Source organism: Bombus pascuorum, chromosome 1, assembly GCF_905332965.1.
Source record: "Bombus pascuorum chromosome 1, iyBomPasc1.1, whole genome shotgun sequence".
In the NCBI taxonomy this organism is placed as follows: Eukaryota; Metazoa; Arthropoda; class Insecta; order Hymenoptera; family Apidae; genus Bombus; species Bombus pascuorum.
The window spans coordinates 7,673,144-7,687,423 of record NC_083488.1 but is presented as its reverse complement, the minus strand read 5'-3'; the positions used below and the strand labels follow the sequence as shown (position 1 = coordinate 7,687,423).

The 14,280-nt window shown below is 36.9% G+C and overlaps 1 protein-coding gene across 2 annotated transcripts in view; it reads left to right on the top strand.

Annotated features, from left to right (window-relative positions):
- Nucleotides 1–14,280, top strand: part of LOC132916364 (alkaline phosphatase-like) — a 261,957-nt gene that overhangs the window by 183,605 nt on the left and 64,072 nt on the right. For both annotated transcript variants that reach the window (XM_060976283.1, XM_060976292.1), the window contains exon 7: nt 6,623–6,817. In XM_060976283.1, coding sequence (XP_060832266.1) covers nt 6,623–6,817 — 195 coding nt within the window. The remainder of the gene's footprint in view (nt 1–6,622; nt 6,818–14,280) is intronic.

Genomic DNA, 14,280 nt, shown 5'->3' with positions numbered 1-14,280 from the left:
AGTAGGAGAAGAAACATTTGTAGACCTGCAATCTTAAGGTTTGAACAGGAATATGTATTATTTCAATAACTTGAAATTTCTAAGAATTGCGAAACATATTCATGCGTCGCTGGAGAAACGATTTTATATACAACATTTCAAATGTTGCAATTCTTTATTGTCTTGCATTTTTTTATCTTCCCTTTGTTTCCTCTTCTTTCATTCGATTGAATTCTGAGCATGACATCGCACGCTATAACTTGCACCTATTGTAAACCAATCGGCTTTGTACACGCAAAACTTTGATTAATTCCCTTGTGACAACCGATTTCACTTGGTAAATCGTATCTGATTCTCGGTTTGTTGTTTTTCAATGGTATTATATTGCTGAATGTCGATGCATTTCGCAACATTGATGTCATAACTTGTGCAAGATCCAGTGGCATTGTGAAATGGATACTGCGAAACAGTATTTCTTCCAGAAAATATTACCACTTATTGTTAAATTTTTTACGTCATTTTCTGTTGCCTCACCTTCGTATAATATTATCTTTCGAATAACATTCAGAGCATCGAGTAGTATTAATTTCTTGCACAATGCATACCTGGCATCTCGTTGTACGTCTCGAATGTGTTAATTCTCTCCAACAACAGGTTCACCTTGAATATACTACACGAACAACGTTATCGGTTCAATGAGCATCATATAGAGGTACGCGTCGAACTAACGTGAGAGAAAATCGCGTGCTTCCAAGATAACGGAATACGCGTCGTTGGCATAATCAGATCCGGCACGTCGCGTCGTTCCATTATCGGGCGATAGTATAACGTCGCTGGTCGATTATACTTCGAACTTCACCCCAAGATCGTCTTCGTTCGTCGAGCACAGACGTGGCTGCTTTGTAAACGATACCGAAATCCGGATCCAAAGTTTCCTACAGCACGACAACTGTTGCTCCCCCGCCACCAGCTGGAGAACCCGTACCTCCACGGATAAATTTTGGCAAGATATCCCTGGCTCGGTTGAACGCATCGAATACACCATCCTCTCGCCTGCGAGTCTACTAAGATTTCGGTTATAGAATCAGTTGACTCCACAGTTTGCCGAACTTCTAATGTATTCCACGAACCAAGTTTCATTTCACATTGTTGATCTGTAATCCGAGATATCGCCTGATTTGTAATATTCTGATTCAATCTAGCGTGCAAGATATCATTATTGCGATAGTTTCATGCAACCCGCGTGATAATGCATTAATCGAAGTAAGATGATAAATGCAATAATATTTATTTATTGAATGAGGGAAAAGAGGCCTCTTCTGTGGAAGCACCCTTATCATGCCATGCTGAGATCCCAGCTTACTTGCGATTAACATCACATCAGCCAAAATGATCTGTTTTCTGATAGCTGATCTAAGCATTAATGTAAAAAGATGTATCTCGATACTATTTGGCGTAATAGGTTTGATAATATCTTTAATATTAAACACTGGGCGTTCGTAACGAAAATGTGAAATTTTCCAAGCTATTTGGGAATAACGATTGCTAACGTGGAGAAGGGAGAGTCATGGTCGTTTATCAAAAAACCGCTTGGTAGCATTTGTCGACTCATTGATCTTTGGACATTTGAAACGAATGATGTGGCTATTTATATTAAAGTCATCTCCTGTGAGCTTTCGTAATTATAATAATAATTACTACGATGTTTAACCAAATATATTTATCATGATTAAATTTATAAATTCATCGTAACATAAGATACTATTTGGAATTTACGAGAAACAACAATTTCAATAAAACTTGTTTGGCCCGATAATAATCGCGATTTGGACACGTAGCGTAAAATATATTCCGTGTTATTCGGTTCACCGGGTAACTGCTCTCGATGAAACATTTCAGTTTTTCGTTAGAAAATAACGTTCCACCAGATTTTTACAATTTTCTCTCTCCCTCCATTTTATTTGTTAAAATCATTCCCATCGAGCGCTGAAAGCTGAAACTTTTATTCCGCGATTACGGTAAACTCCACATGAAAATTCTGAACAATCCGTACAAATGAGAAAAAGGGGATTTAGGTTTTTCTCGCCGGGAATTTATCTAATTTTATGCTAAATAAAAATAAGCATCTCCGGTAAAACCGCGTCAGCTGGGACGAGCTGCGTTTAAGAGATCACATGGTGCAACCCGTGAAAAACAACCGAATACTTTTTCCTCTGCCTACCCGTGGGATGTCTTATCCGTGTTCTTGTTGCGTCGAGAGGCTTCGTCAACATGTTTAAACCCATCAAGAGAAAAAAAATGCACGTGTGAAAAACCATGAGAGCAGAGGAATTAGTGGGGCAAATTTAAAAAACTAATGTCATGCATTTATTTTCGGCTGTATGGTTTTAATTTGATCCTGAATTTATATGCATACATAGTCGAGTAGAATCAAACGATTGCTTGGAATTTTTACAGTGATTTGCGGAGGTATTTGAATAATTACTATAGAGAACTCGTTACAGTGCAAATAAAATTCCAAAATGATTCGTGCAATACACGTAATATATTCATAAAGGATTTATTCCTATCGTTAGTCGATACCTATCAAATATTTTTACCTGTCAGTTTATACGTAGCTGAAATATGAAAATACTTGTAAAAGGTTGACGAGTAGCTAAACAGATGCGCGGAATCGTCGCGTCGCTGCAAATCGACGCTTTAATGTAAGTTATTTGTCGCACTGGTCCTGAGTTATTCAGATGAAAATCTGAAATTTGAATCGGATAGAAGGAACTGCGAAGTTGGCGCGTCGAATAAGCGTTCATTACGAGGCTTCCTGCGAATCTCTCCTATAGATCTTAATTTTACGCGAGTTCTTAAACGACGCTGTAATTTGGCTTGAGTAGATATTAAATGGTTCCTTGATTTTTTGCCAATTGTAGGATAAAATGATATTTTTCTAAAATATCAATTATGTAAAATGTGGTATTCTTTTACTCGACAGATATCGATATTGTATCCAAAATAAATTCGATGAATGTTTGATCGTCGTTGCTTATAAACCTTTGTACAATTTTACCTTTATATGGTTGGAATATTTTTTTCTGATAAATTTTGATTGTGAAAAGTTTGATTTTACTTTTATAACAAAGTACGTATTTTCAAAAAATTAAATTTGCTGCTAGGTAAACTACTTGGAAAGGTATGAAAGCGATTGTAGTACAATAGCTTTTTCAACGAAATCTTTGTCCTATGATTCAATAGCAATAGCGCTGACCCGTGGTGAAACTTCACGTCACTGTTGTGCATCAAATGCCAGGAAAAATCAATTAAAGCTATTGCATCTCTATTTCCAAACGAAAAACGGAACGATGATATTTTTTGTAAGAAGAATTCATTCCATACAAGCTTTATGAAAATAACTAAAAAGCTTTGGTGAACACGGTGGAAATTGTACAAAACGAAATAGATACAAAAAGTGAAGCAATACTGCTTCATATAGCTCGCCTACGTTGAAACGCAAATTTTCATTTTTCCAGTTATTTCAACAACGAATTCCCCTTCTGCGAATGCACGCTACACACAATGCATATAGTATCATTTAATTTCATTATGCGCGTATTAAAACTTATACTTTTCATCACGCCCTGTGCACGTGTAATCGATGAAATGGAATTCACTCGGCTGAATGAAATGAAAAATACTTTTTCACGCTTTAATCTCTCGAAATAATTTTTGGCAATACTGTTGGATATTAATACTAGTTTCAATCCCAGAAGGATCGTTGCACGTAATATTTTCAATATCAGTTTTTCTCGGTCCATTAATTTTTTCGTTCCAAATCAAATTTACTCTTCGCCGTATGGGCATTCCGCTCTGAACTACCTTTGGTTGACAGCGACGAGGAACGTTCACCAAACCACACAGTGTTCGTTACACAAATTCATCATTCGCCAACGTGCATGCTAGTGGCACACCTACCTACTCTTCTAACACATAAATATCATGCTCTCGAATACGTGTTCCCATCGAGTGCAGAAGTGTTGTATGATTTTATAAAATATTTGTTCACGATCTCGTAGCGATAAACAAGAAACTATATCGTTTTGTTGTCGATGAATCATTTTCACTTTTAAAGCAATTTGTTTGATACATTTCTCAATCTTAGACTGCAATGGATACGATATTTATTTACTGATATATCCAAGCAGAAATAACGTTCCACTTAGTGGGTTATTCGTAGACGTACTCATTCGTGTTTTATCGCGATTGTTGATTTATTGGAACAACGTTTGCTATGGTAAACAGAGGCAAAGATATTCCACGGTATATACTATTACCAATTGACGTGGTTATATGATTATTCATCGACACGAATCTAATTAAAGCTGAATTTCAACTTTCGCAAATAGACCATTTGTTATATTTTTAGTAGAATTTTCCCTATATAGCAGGATCCACTACCATTTCGACTAATGTAATTATATTCGTAATTAACTCCGACCCCTATAATCATTTCTAGTAACAAGGAGAGAAGCTGAGTCACAATGCATACTATACAGTGAAACGGGGCAATGTGAATAATTATATTGAAATTCTCTGATTCTATTATTACGCATGGATTCGTGAATTTGATACGTTTTCGATAACAATGTGCACCTATAATAATGTTATACCGAAATATTGCTGCATTTGACGAAGAAGTTTTTGACGTGATTAGTAATTATAAATTGCAAATTTATTTATGATAAATAAAAATAGTTTCTACTCGTTCGATTAAAAAATTACCTATACGTATAGAAGGAAGTCTACTGTATTCATGCGTTTCGATAGTTATAACAAAATCCTTTAGATAAATACGCATCTTATTGTTTTCTCTATTAGTTTCGTTTCTAGAAAAATTCATGTGTATCACAATTCCATTTAACCCCTCGATTGATCACGGTTTACGTAAATTCCTGATATCGAACGCAATATACGCCATCGAAACATCGATTCTCCTCGCTTGTATCGTTCACACCATCTTCCCTATCCCATTCAATCTTCTCCGTCGTCGTAAATACTGGTCATCGCAAATACGATACGGCGTATTCATTCACAAGTTCGGCGTAACGTGGTCGGGACAAAATTAATGCTCACCAGTAAAATCGGATCGTTGCAGTTAGCCATGGCGCCGCTTAGTCGAGCCAAGCGATACGGCATACCATTGGGTCTTTTAACGCGATAGCCTAAGATCGAACTGCAGAATGTCTCGTTTCATCCCTGATTGCTTCGATCCACCCTGCAACCGAATTCGATTCCACACTCTCGATTCAATTCTCGCTCCCTTGAACGCGTGCACGCTTCCGATTCTACGTAATATCGATCCTGCCATTCTCGATCGTTTCTAAGTGGCGTACTGGTGAACTTTAAGTCGAACTTTCAGTAATCCATTCCGGAGGCAACGTCGTTTGCTCGCTCGATAATTGAATCCGGGATTCTTGCGGATCGTTCTGAATAATTAGCGTTAACTGCCAATGACCATGGTACTTTCACAAACGCGAGTTCGACAGTAATGCTGATGACGCTCGTTTCCCCTGCGTTGGATCTCTAATTTCGTCCCTAGTTTTGTTCCTTCTTTTATCCGGTTTTCGCCATCCCTTCACAGCGACAGGAAAAAGGATAAGGGCTTTCTCACACGACGATACATCTACTGCGATACGCGTATGTTGGATATCGACGTTACGTTATTGATTATGGAGGGGTTAATACGATGATTATGTATACTATACGATGATTATGTATACTTTACGATGATTATGTGTACTATAATGAACAATGTATAATCGGTATTCGTAATAGGCTTATCGCATAAGTGTGTCGTCATCGCAAGAAGGCTAGAAGACATGCGAATTATTAATAATATTTTCGTAACGGAGAATAAATAGCCATTTTTCTACGAAAGTATATTCTTTCATAAACAGTGAAGTTAAATAAAATGTCAGGAATATAGTCTGACTAGTGTAGCAAAGGGTTAATTTTTAAATTCGCTTCTCGTGAAATCTGTAACGTCGTTGTCGTGTCGAGTCAGTTGAGTGTGAGGCGTTTGACGTCAGAAATGTGCATTTGTTCTTTTGTTTATACTATACTTTATAGCTTTTAGGAAGTTAAAAAAGTTCGTACTTCACTTTTCTTTTAACTTTAAAGATATTAAAGTCGTTGACAGGATTATAGGTAGCTTTCTGTAACGTGACAATATTGATTTTAAAGTTACTCACGTCCAGAGTTTTTCATAGTACACGTAAAGTTGATTCTAAATTGAATAGAACTTGTTGGTCGGTTAGCTCTGTCAAAGGATATTTCATGTCATGTGGTTCGTTCTGCCAACTTTCGATCAAATTGAATTATCGCGTCAAATTATCGCGTTAATTGATATTTATGTTAATAGCAACAGCTTAATAGCTAACAAAATTCAACTGATGCCAGATGATTTTATGTACAACTTCAGCCTTCAAATACTTTATTTAAAATTATTTCTGACAGTGACTATTTTTCTCAATAATTTACAGTAAATTTTTCGTAGATTATTCGCTTGTATCCTCATACCATGACCGTTCGCTATACTAACTGCATTTTCCTAGACATCTAATTCAACACGAAGGGTCTATTTGCTTGTCTCCAGGTGGCAGAATCGATCACGCGCATCACTATAACAATGCCTATCGAGCGTTAGACGAAACACTGGCGCTGGAGGAAGCCGTGAGAGCAGTGATGAAGGAAGTGGACTTGTCAGAGACGCTTCTCGTCGTAACGGCGGATCACTCGCACGTACTCACGCTTGGTGGCCTAGCGACGCATCGTGGTAATCCTATATTTGGTAAGTGAAGCGATAAATCAATATTCGATAGGTCCATAATCTGTACTGGCAACCGAAACGATTCACCGTGTACCAATAACTATCGATATATGTTGAAAACTTGCAACAAATATCCCAGAAATTATTTCTCGTAGTACGTAAACTTATGTTTATACGGTGCGATAATTCGTGCCATTGTTTAAAATTCTACGTAATAATCTTTAACAATAAGAGGATCTTGAAGCCCCCTGTGGTTATATATCTAACCTGCAGCTCGTTTATAATTTTACCAACACCGATTTCCACAATCGTAAACGCCTCGAAATTTATACACTTGCTAACCTTTAAGTTTTCCCAAGTTTCCCCAAAAGCGGCTACAGCAATGGGAGCTTTAAGTTTTGCCAACACGATTAAAACTTGTACATATCTTTTAATTCAGCTCATCGTTACATTTCATTTCTCTACTATAACAACAAGTTTCACAATATGAGCGCGGCTAAGTGCGCACATTATTTTCGCGCAATAACGCGAGCTTTCGTGCACAAGAGTGACCGATCACATTCAGATAATACAGATTTTCGGGAAAGCGAGTTTACTTTACTCTAGTTCAACTTAATATATTAATCCTTGTACAAGATACAGGTGCAAGCAATCATACAGTCGTAAAGCAGTCTAACAAAAGAAAACAAACGATACAAAATTATTTAACGAACCCACAAAAAAAAAAGAGAGAGAAAAGGAATAATGCAATTTCCATGAACAGTTTCGTAGGTGGAAGCGTAGGTTTCGAAATCTAATCTGGATGAAACGTAAGGATCGTGCCCAGCACAAGTAACTCTGCTGTTATCTTCCCTCCGATATTTCGCAGATCTATTATTAACATCGTTATTTCTTAAATATCGTTTCACAAAATACATAGAAAGAGAAAGATAGGTGAAAACAAAACGCGTTCCCGATCGTGCTAGTCGGAGATAGTACGTTAGCGTATCTTCCGATCAAAAATCGTCAATGTAATTAAAATCTCGTCGTTGGACAGAAGCAACGAAGCTTCCATTCTCGATATTAAATTCGCAAGAAGTGTGGATTAAATTAAATTCCTGAACATCATTCACAATAATCTATGCGATTAAAAAGCCATGGTTTTGTTAAAAATTAATTTAAGAAAAACTGATTATGTTAAAAGTCGTCTCGCTGCATTTCACTTCTTTATCCAGATAAAAAATTTTGCATCGGTTGGTGGAAAATATGGGACTCCGTACGATTATCACGATACATTTACCATTTTTTGAAAAGAATTTCAATTAATTTATTTTCGTTCGAAACGAAACTCGTTACATTCGTAAAATGTGTAGAAGCGTCGTAAGATCATGACCGATAGTAAGAGAATACCGAGCATCAGAATCGTTGATTAGCATGAAGAACGAGCTGAATAAAATTCAATTTTTCTGGAGAATTCCGCAATGAAGAATATAGACGTTCGATCCGTGATTAAATTAAATCGCGAAAGAATGCAAAGCGCATTCTTCAATGCTGAATCTCTTACCAGAGTCGATCAACCTTATTCACGGATGGTCTTACGTTCTAAAACCGAATCAAACGAAGAAATTAATATCGGTGACACTGCTGACGATTTAATTTTCTTTCCAAGCTAGTTCTCTGATTCGTGACTGGCCTAATTTTGTTTCACGCTCGCCCTCCGTCTATTCTTATTGGTCTTTCATTTGTCCCTTTTTCATTGAATCGACTAACTTCTCGACGAGAAACGATCCTGTATAACAAAAGATCTGAAACAATGTTATCGTTATTGAAAGGCGACATGAAATGCCACGTTCGAAACAAAACGACGCCGAGAATGTCAATGGAATATACATAATACCGAGAACGTTGACGATATACATCTGCATTGATCATTTTACGGTCCGTTTTTCGACTATTGATCGTTCGAAACTTTTCGATGCGATACGCCAGTAAAGCAGCAAAAGTAGCGAAACAAGAGACCGTCGTCCATCAACGTCCTCGCTGAATGCATAATGCGCTGCAGGATTTGCAACGTTCGATTTCGCATGGGCCACGGTTGGTCGCAAAGGGAAAAAACGTATTTAACAGTGAGTGACGAGTCTGTTTCGGCCAGTTGGTTCGATGAAATTCGAGCATGATTCTGTATTCAAGCCGCGAAAAGGAGAAAAGATCGGGGACCCCGCCAATAATTTATCCGGTTTGGCTTCGTCTCTGTCGGGTTTGCCTCGTCTCGTCGAATGACCGGAAAGGGTCGCATGGCAATCCAATACCAGGTAAGTGATTCGGTACACCATTTTATATACCCTCCAGTCACTTCTTCATCGCGTCTGGAAGGGCGGGACGTCCCTCCAATTCCAAGGTCCCCAGCTTCAATGCGATCCAATCTTCTTGGACAAGCCCGTGCGAACAGAATCGGAACGTTTGTCCGTGCTTAAATCGAATCGCGGCGAGAAATGCAAAGGATAGTTTTTGTGGCTGGTGCGTGAATCGTCTGGCTCGTTCGAATCCCTCGATCTCATTTTCTACGGTGTCTGGACCGCCTCTATCGTTCGTTCGTTTCCACAGTTGTAGCCATGGCGATGGTTCGATAGGCAAAAGGAAGGTTGTTGTTCTAAATAACGCCAAACGATTTTGACCCTTTTCGGAAATTCGCCGGATGGAGATTCGGAATTCTATAGCTCTACGGGGTGCTATTTCGTCGGAAGTTGCCAAAGGAACAGTTTCGTTTTCGTTCCGTTGAAAGGCCAAGGGCGTGCAGAAATATGGGGAAACCATAAATCGCTACTATGATAGTTCTTGGCTTTCTGTTTTTTTTTTTTTTTTTTTTTTTTATTATTTCTACTCTCGATTGTAGAAAAATTCAAAAAATCGGAAAGCAAAACCAGAGACGAGAGCATGCTCTACTCGTGCCAGTTTCACCATCGATTTTTCAAATTAAATTTCCAGAAACAGATTGGTCACTCGAAAACGCGCCTACCCGATCAAAGACTGTGCCAACCTGCCCGGCCCTACCTACTTATACTTAACAAACACACCAGAAAGTATACTACCTATCCTACCTAGCGCTATATTTAAAAAATAGCGAAACAGGCACACCAACGCACTCGCTCCACGGTTCTCACACAAACGCTCGGGCGCAAGGGACCTACACTAGAGAGGACGTCCCGGGACGCCTCCGACACCCGAGCTTAACATACAACATGCACACTCTAATTTACGTACCATTTTCCTGAAATCAATTGACGAAGGCTAGTGACCATTGCGTAGAACGTGATAAAACACGCCTGAGGAAATTATATCGTTAAAGTAAATGTAAATAAACTTGAAATTATAATTGCAATTGATAACAATATCAAGAGTGTGAGTACACTTAATCGTGTGGATGATATTATCAGAAATTGTAATTGTATCGAGACGTAAATTGGATGAATATATGTCTCGACATTTTTAATATTCGAAGTTGTAACGAATGAGAAAAATCGACACAATTCCACGGCCTAATCACACACACATAATGTGGAAAATACGTCGTGCACGATACACTAACGCGTCGTCAGTCGCTGAGAAATTATTACATTAACTATGATCATCGTGTCCAATGTCTTTCTCCCATTCAAGTAGCACCTGGGCACGTGAATGAGATCCTGACAATGATTATGGAAAGGGTTAAACCTGAAAATCCTAATCTAAAAAGATGATTAATTTGTCTAATTTGTGTTTAACGGACTAACATTCTTTGATCTTATATTTTACTACTTCGTTTCTGATTAGAATGACTCTGCTTTATTAATTTAATAAATCAGTGAAATTTTGATGTTACAAAACGTGTAGCAATAATTGAGAAAAGACTAAGACTCGATGAAATGGAATAGTTGATTCTAAATGTAATTACCAAGATAGAAATAATCTCAGGCAATATCTTTATCACAGCACATTTTCGAAAATGCAAAAGCAGTGTTCAAAATTACTTGAGTCTATTTGCGCGTCACCTCAATGAAAAAAATATAAGCTATGAAGTTCCAAGAATATGACGTTAACTATAGCAAATTTACATAATATAGTAAAATAATTTGAATTCGATATGTGAACGTTACGATATTTATCGAAGTAAGTTAAAGCTATTGTTATCAAGATTTTTATGTTTCAAACTGTCTACGAAGCTATCGTTAAATTATCAAGAATTCTATATCGCGAATTACATTGAAACAATAAAATAATTCGTTACAAATTCGTTTGAAATAAGAGAAGTATTTCATATATTCGAAATAGAACAACGATTTATTTAATCATATTTACTTTCATTTTAGTATTCCAAATAATTAAGAAATTATTTATTATGAAATATGTATCAAATATATATTTAAATAAATATAAATTTCATATCAAAAGTTACCCATGCTCGAATAAAAAAACAATAGAATCGTTCATACACAGCTGTCTTAGTTAAAATAAATTAAACATTACCAAATTTTCACGAAAATTCATCGGATCGATCATTAATCGTCGTTGCGTTCATATATTAATATTGCTGCTACTTCTATATTATTCCTGCTGTCTATCAATAACCTGCACAAAAAATAAATACAAGTCAAAACAAACATATAAAATAATTAGATGAAAACACAATCCAACTCAAATTTTATTACGAAAGCTTAGGATAGAAGCTACCGGTAACAGTATCATTTAATAAATAGACGACCGAAGAAAAATTGAATGAAAAATGTCAAAAAACCGCTTAATTTCATTATCTTAACGTTGAATGAATCGTTAAATAAATGTATATTAATTAAATGATATTAATAATGAGATATAAACGATAGTAAAAAATATAGTAACGAATAGTAACGTTGCCATGTTATCGGTACGAAATCAGACGACTGAAAGACTTCCTCGTCCTTAGTTTCGCTACGCAATTTCCAAAGTCGTGTAGGCTTGCACGAGCCGGTGGCACAAGCAGATATGAAAAGTTAAACGATGTACACAAAAACAAACGTATACATCTGCAAAAACATTCATCTTCCACGCAGCACGTACTACATGATTCTTTCCAAATTCAAAACAAAGCATACACACGCAATACTTATGTATATCCCACATGATGATTACATCGGTCTTTATAAACATCGTATAATTTTTTTAGCTTGGAAAGAAAGAAAGAAAATGAAGCTACTGACACTGTATGTATATACAGTTTCGATTCTTTCAAAAGGGACATACAGTAGCGGACAAAAGTTTAAGACGAAATGGAAGAAATAAATAATTGATTTACTTTCCATAAAAAATATAAATACGGTGTTCTACTTTTGGTATTAACTAATTGTACATTTGTTTGTACACTTAGAAAAAAAATTTCATTTTGATATTTTGCTCAATAGCTAAGTTATAAAAAAGGAACGAAATCTGTATAATATTTCGTCGGTCAAAAGTTTAAGACTATACAAAAAATATTAATTTTTGGTTAAAAAATATACACAATTTTTGTTTAAATTCAATATTTTGTTCAATATCCGTTATTTCTTATCCCTTCGGTACATCTTCTTGGCATAGAATCTATTAATTTTTTATATTAATCTACCGTAATATTATTCCAGGCTGTTTCAATCGTAGAGTAAAGTTCATTTAAATTTTTCGGTTTATAACCTTGTACTGTCTTTTTTATGATGCTTCACAAATTCTCGATTGGGTTAATGTCTGGTGATTGCGACGGCCACGGCAGCACGGTGATATTTTCTTCTTGAAAAAACTGTTTCACAACCCGAGCCGTGTGCTTCGGATCATTATCATTTTGAAAAATAAAATCATCACTCATATTGTTGCGTGCAAAAGGTAACATTGTGTTCTTGAGTATGTCCTTGTATTGAAAACGGTCCATAATTCCATTGATACGACATATCGGACCAGGGCCGCTTCGAGAAAAACACGCCCACACCATAACGTTGCCACCACCATGTTTAAGAGTTTTTAAAACGCACTGTGTTTTCAAACTTTCGCCAATTCGACGTCTAACGTACCGTACCCCGTCAGAAGAGACGCGACTGAATTTCGATTCGTCAGAAAACAATACCTTTTGCCAATCTTCACTTGTCCAATGCTTATGAGCTTTAGCAAATGCAAGTCGTCTTTTTCGATTCCTAGAACTCAGCAGTGGTTTCTTTTGGGGTTTTCGTCCTCTTAAGTTAAAGTCTTCTAATCTTCTCCTAACAGTTCTAGCACTAATTTGTGTATCGTTTTCATAGTTTATCTCCGCAGCAATATTATTTGCACTACGAAAACGATCCTTTTCGCTCAATCGATGAATCCGGCGATCCATTTTCGGTGTTGTTTTCCGTGGTCTTCCGTTTTTCGGTTGATCGCAATACATGCCTGTCTTTAAAAATTTATACCAAGCTTGTTTACAAGCTGTTTCTGACCTGTTCACTATATTTGCTATTTCGGTGAAGGTTTTACTTTGCTTTCGCAGCCTTACGATTTGTTCCCTTTCGTTTTCAAGTAAATTCTTTGATTTACCCATAGTCTGTTCCTACCTAAATGAATTTTAAGCAATAAAAGGTACACTAAACAATGATTTTGACATTCCAGAATCAAAATGTTCAAAAACTGTACTCGTACTCACGTTTTACACAGATCGTCTTAAACTAATGTCCACTGTTTCCAAGTGCTAGGCGGTAACTAACTGTTGTAACTCCTACATTGTTTGTATTTAACAACTGACTGTCTGAGGTTACGAAGGTCAAACATACAGCTACGTTATTCCAAAGAGACAAACCGAATAGAAGAACAATATGCGTATAAGATGTTTGTAATCCGGTTTACAAATCATCGTCTTAAACTTTTGTCCGCTACTGTACGACTCGTTGTACTAAACTGCTTAACGTTCTATTTTCGCGACACTCAATTTTGGACAATATCGAAAAATTATAAACATCGAGATGTCTGAACTAACTTTTCCTTAAAAGTAGGGAGAAGCCAACGAGAAACAGCAACCAATCGGAGAATAAATTCAAAATTGCAGCGCGTACGAACGAGTTCGCGATATTTCGAAAGAATCAATGGACCCACGCGACGCGCTCCCGTGCAAAAAATAATAAATAAGAGTAAAAAAGGAAAAAATAATAGAAAGGAGAATAGATCTTTGTATTTTATTCCAAGGCAGATAAGTATCATTATACAGAATGGGTCCACGATGGACTTGACATAGTCAAGACATATCCCACGGTGTCCCACGGTGTCCCACGGTGTCCTACCTTGCAATCCAGTTTAGATCATCCAAAATTCTATCCGTGACTTTTGATGATCCAAACGGGACTGTATTGGCGTAGTTCTTGGCTTGGCATCGTTTTCAAAAGATTAATCAACTGATTAATTTTTGGAAAACGATGCCAATTACCAGGTCTCACCACGAGGAGGTGACTACGCACGAGACCCGCCCATGAGTCACTCAACATTACACAAAAATGTCGACATTC